This window comes from Ceratina calcarata, unplaced genomic scaffold (assembly GCF_001652005.2).
Source record: "Ceratina calcarata isolate Rehan_Ccalc_2016 unplaced genomic scaffold, ASM165200v1 scaffold49.2, whole genome shotgun sequence".
Taxonomy (NCBI): Eukaryota; Metazoa; Arthropoda; class Insecta; order Hymenoptera; family Apidae; genus Ceratina; species Ceratina calcarata.
In genome coordinates, this window is record NW_017173325.1 from 24942 (window position 1) to 30018 (window position 5077).

At 39.8% G+C, this 5077-nt stretch overlaps 1 protein-coding gene across 1 annotated transcript; it reads right to left on the reverse strand.

Moving 5' to 3' along the window:
- Positions 1–2718: 2718 nt before the first annotated feature.
- LOC108627987 (tubulin polyglutamylase TTLL4) lies at positions 2719–4868 on the reverse strand. Its single transcript, XM_018029619.2, has one exon. It carries the CDS (start codon positions 4712–4714, stop codon positions 2951–2953), a length of 1764 nt encoding a protein of 587 aa, XP_017885108.2. The 5' UTR covers positions 4715–4868; the 3' UTR covers positions 2719–2950.
- Between the last annotated feature and the right edge of the window lie 209 nt (positions 4869–5077).

Consider the following 5077-nt stretch of genomic DNA (forward strand, 5'->3'; position numbering starts at 1 on the left):
TTCATTCTACGATAAAAATTTAGGTTCGCGTGTTCTCATGATTGGATTTTATGGTTGTTTGGAAACAGTGGCAAGAAAGTGTATAAGTAATGGTAATTCACACAATTAAATACACCTGATCTTCGACTTCTTATTTCACGGAGACTTCGTATTAAATCTTAATACTTAACTTATCAGATTACTCGATCTCCCAAATGAAGCTCCGTTATATCCAATTTCCATCTGTGCTCATTATACATATAAGTTATTTTGTACGAGGGAAAGAAATTCATCTGTGGACTTGTTCTTGTCGACCATAAATTCTACACGCGTACAAGAGCGTGCCATTTGCCGCTGCGTCGATGAGATAAGTTCGTTAATTGATCCATGTGCAGCATGTTAATTCAGCCGCTTGCGCTTACAATAATCGAAACCGTGTTACAGTCAAGACCCCTTGTTAATTGTATGAACGTAATTTATCATCGTTCGTCTCAATGCAATCCGGAACACTGGGGGATTAAGAATATGTTTCAGTAGCTGCGATAAATTATACGCACAGACTAATTTTCACGCAACTAAATGGATTTATGTGACACGTAGAAGTTTGTGTTAGTATCGCGAATGGTAGAAGACGATTTATATGCGTCTGTGGAAAATTAAGACTTCATCTTCGAATTTTATTTATGTTTCATAATTTCATCATGCGTACCGGGAAAAATTTAATTACATTTGCAATATAAAAGTTGGTATAAAAAGATGAAGACTTGAACAAGCAAAGATCCTTTTTAAATTACTGTGCCTTGTTATTATCATCCACTGATACGTAATTCCGACGACGAATTAGGCTCGTCCGTGTTCCTTCCGAGAAATCAGGTTTCATTAAAGTTAGGAGTCAATTTGAGCAAGTGACAAAGCAGCTACATTAGACGGCGCCGAACTAATGGGTCTGCTCGACGATTTTCAAGGATTAAAAATAATGATAAAACAATTTCTTCTCAATTTGAACCTTTCTGATGTGTCAGGCTTATAACGAACAGCTAAAGAGTATAAAAATATCAAAAAGTTCAAATGAGACTGAATAACGTGTTCCAACAGCGCTCACAAAGAGAAACGTACTTTTTTACTTATTCTTTAATGACAACCATCCGTCGAACAATTAATTAGTCGAAATTTTTAACGGGCCCCGGGTCGAGCATGGGGTCCTTAGCCTGACACGCGTGCCTCGGTGGTAGTCGCGTACCACATGCGCATTGTGCGTGCGACTCGCATGAATGAATGCATTCATAAAGGCAACCCGACGCGGCGTGGCGCGCACACGTTACACACACAGTCGACTGCAATCTCAATAAGAAAATATGTCTATTATGTTGTTACAATAACGATATCAATTCATTGACTGTCGTGGCACTGTGCGAGCCCATTGTCTTCGAACAACTGCCACAGGCTACCCGTATTTGACAGGCCACGCTGCGCGTTCATTTATTTTTTAACTGCCAGAGGAATTCATTTTTTCATGCAATCTCAAATAGGGAGCATTTCAGTGTTTCAAATCTGTTCCCTTTGTTCATCCCACAAAAAATGTAAGATTCGTATGGTGAAGGGTTACACATTTTATAATAAATCTGATATAATTATTATAATACAAGTTAAAATATGAGGTAGTATAATAAAAAATAGTGAAGCAAAGTTTGAAAAGATCGCAAGTTTCATTCTGGCTGTTGATATTAGGGATGTAATTGATTTTGTCGGCTTATCGTCTATCCCATGTGCTTACTTCCTCCGGACAAAACTGATATATACGATGTTTTAACTGGCGGACGGCAGTCTGGTAATTGAATTTAAAGGGCGGAAGCGAAGAAATCTGGTCCCTTTTCGTATTAACCTAATCAAGTTCAGTTGCCGCGCCGGTACGGCATCTACGGCGGCCGTCGCGTCGCGTCGCGGTCACAATAGAGACATTAAATTGTTAGTACGGATTTATTAAATTCGACGGTTATAGCCGTGAAACTATTTAACTGTTCGAAGGTCTGCTCGGTTCCAATTACGCAGCATCGGCTATACGTGCAATGCGAGTCTACGTGTATGTGCATCTACCCACAATCTGTCTCTCGGTCGACTTTGATACTTCCATTTCTCCGGATACGTCAATTACTATTCACCGAATAATTTCTTAATCCCTTTGCGACGTTTACTCTTCTCCATTCAATCAAATTTATTGACAATGTACATTTTTATCGTTATAAATCATTACGTATTAAAAGCATCAGAATTATTTTATTCTATAAATTAAAGATATTATTATCACCGTAAGAGGAAGTGTTACATATGTTATAAAAAGTAAATGCACGTACTTTACATAACGTGCTAAAATTCGATCACTGATTTAATTATTGCCACATCGTGTGCAAAATATAAAATATTATCTAATTACATATTTACATGAGATTAAATAATGATTTAATTTAAACAACTTTTTAAGAAATGGTGTATATAAACTTTAATACTTCACTGTTTATTAATTAATTACACTGGACTATGGAGACTGTTACTTTGAATAAGTATTTATCCATATATTAATAGTAATAATTTGTCGTTCTATTATAGTCAAGATTTTTATAATGATTTTTCTTATTATTTTTAATTACTTTCGTTTCTTATGTTACAATACCTGTTTTTTATTTGATACAATATGTATTGCAATGATTCACTAATTATTAGTATTAATTAAAATTGCAACGAGTTGTATTTACGAATAATTATTTTGGATTATGGCTTGAATTATTGACCAGAACAGTTAAAAATTGTATGTCGTTCCTGTGCCAATTTTCAAATCATACAAAACTAATTACTTTCGAGTTGCACTGAAAATTCATTCGCTTGACCGTTCTTTCCTGAACATTCAGTATGGCTTATCGTTTCATACGATAAATATCGTTCTAGATATCCTTACCAGATATCAGCTAAGATCCTTTCAAGACAGATGATACTTCTTCTTACATAGTTGCCTAAGCCTCTCGATACCCTTCCGTCGGTCGTGCTCGTACGCGTTTTCCCATGCGTCTAATAGCAGATTATAGTACCTGGGCTCTTCGAAGAAGCCGAGGTACTTGTGCGTGGTACCAGTGGGGAAGATTTTCTCAAAACGGCCGGTTTGCGTGATCTCGTCCTCGTGTCTAATCAACACCCTCACGTCGTCCGACGTGAGATTCCTCAGTATCGATTTTAAATAGAACTTCCGAAGTGGCTTCCTCAAGAACATATTCTGCTTCTTCTTTTGCTCCCATGTCGACATGTTCGAATATAGCTGCCGGTTGTAGCAAACACCGTGCTCCTTGTACAACAGCCTCAGCATCTTCAGTTCCTTATCGCTCAATATATCGGGCACGTGAAAACCGACGAGGTTCAAATAATCCTTAGCTAATTGGCCTTTGACTATCTTGCATAACGGTGTGTCAGGCTCCATCGAAGGAAAGTCGTTCACCTCTAGAAGCCATGGTCGATAATGATTGTCCAATAAAACGTCGAAACCGAAAAGTTGATAAGAATTGTACGTCGTCGACAAGGACATTTTCTTCCATGCTCGGATCAGGGAGGGTTCAGCGGAGATCACGGTCTTAACGGCGATGTCCTTGATCTGCGTCCAGATTTTAAAAGTGTCCACGTTCTCCATGCTGGCCAAATAATTCCACAAGCAGTTCAACGACCACATGTTGCCTTTACATTTGTACGGATTGTCGTTCGGTCGGAAATTTGGGCTAACTTTGTTCACGCTCGTGTTCGTTAGATGCATAAACCTGTCGGACAAGTACTTCACGTTGTTAACGTACTTGATGGTGGCGAGCCGGACCAAGCCCTCGTTGTAAACGTAGATCCTGAGTGGGTCGATGCTGGTCAGGAGGACGTACAGTCTTATGTCGAACTTGATGCCGTCGATCAGTCTGGGCCAGGCGATGTACCGTTGAACCACGAGCGAATCGTAATTGGGTATCTCGTACAAGCGCGAGATTATCTTGATCCCGCTTCCAGCGCAGGAGTTCGGCGGTTTCACGATCCAAATTCCACCGTTCTTCTGCATCAACTTCCTCAAGTTCTCCCTCTCTTCAGGCAAAATGAAAGTTAACGGCATGTAATCGAAATCGTTGATGCCGAACTTTTTCCTCATCCTGCGAAAGTTCCTCCAAAGCGATATCTTGTTGCCCAGCTCGATGCTGCTGGGGAAGTGGTTCACCTTAGAGAACTTCTTCGGCTGCCTCAGCTTCGAATAAGCCAGCGTGCTGCACCAGGTGCCGCACCAATTAGCCGTGGAATCTTTGGTGATCCTGAATCCTGATCTCCGTACCGTGTGAGTTACTATCTGCGGGACGAACCTCTTTCTCGACTGCCACCAGAACAAGTGTCTCGTGATCTGAATCGGTAGCTTGCACATTCCATTCGTGTGGAAGATGATGAACGGCGGGACGTGAGCGAACAGGCTTTTGCGCATCGGTAGCGACAGATTCTTATCACCGGAACCGCTTGGGTCTACCATGATCCGTCGATAAGGTCTAGCCAGCATCAATTCCTCGGTGATCTCGTCATACGTGAACATCTCATCGTCCTCGAAGGAATCGTAGTACAACGATAATTGACTGAAACAGGTACAGGTGCACGTGTCGCGTTTCGTTACGACGGTCATGTTGCTCTTCTTGGCGGGGTAGCTGCGAATTTTTTGTTTCGTCATCTGGGGGAACCTCATTGTGGAGTCTGTTCGGGGTAATTAGAGTTGAAATGACACTGAAAATTTTTGAAAGGTTTGGCCGAAAGTGATAGGTGTGTAGGGTTAGTAATGGGTGATGCGGTGAACGATGAAGTTTGCACTTTTCTTTTACATTAGACAGTAATTGAAGCTATGTGATTATCATATCGTCCGATTATCGATTTGTAATCATGCTTGTATGTAAAAGATAAAATGTAATTCCTCTCTGCATATAACTTTTTATGATATTTTTTAAAATAAATAGCTTATTCACTTGATATTCTTTATTTATTTATTCCTTTTACCAATTATAACATTTTTATTCTTATTATATAATATAATATCGGAACGCTTACTTTCGTA

Excerpts from the sequence above, each read along its gene's own strand:
- LOC108627987 (XM_018029619.2), bottom strand. The coding sequence starts at position 4,714 with ATGAGGTTCCCCCAGATGACGAAACAAAAAATTCGCAGCTACCCCGCC.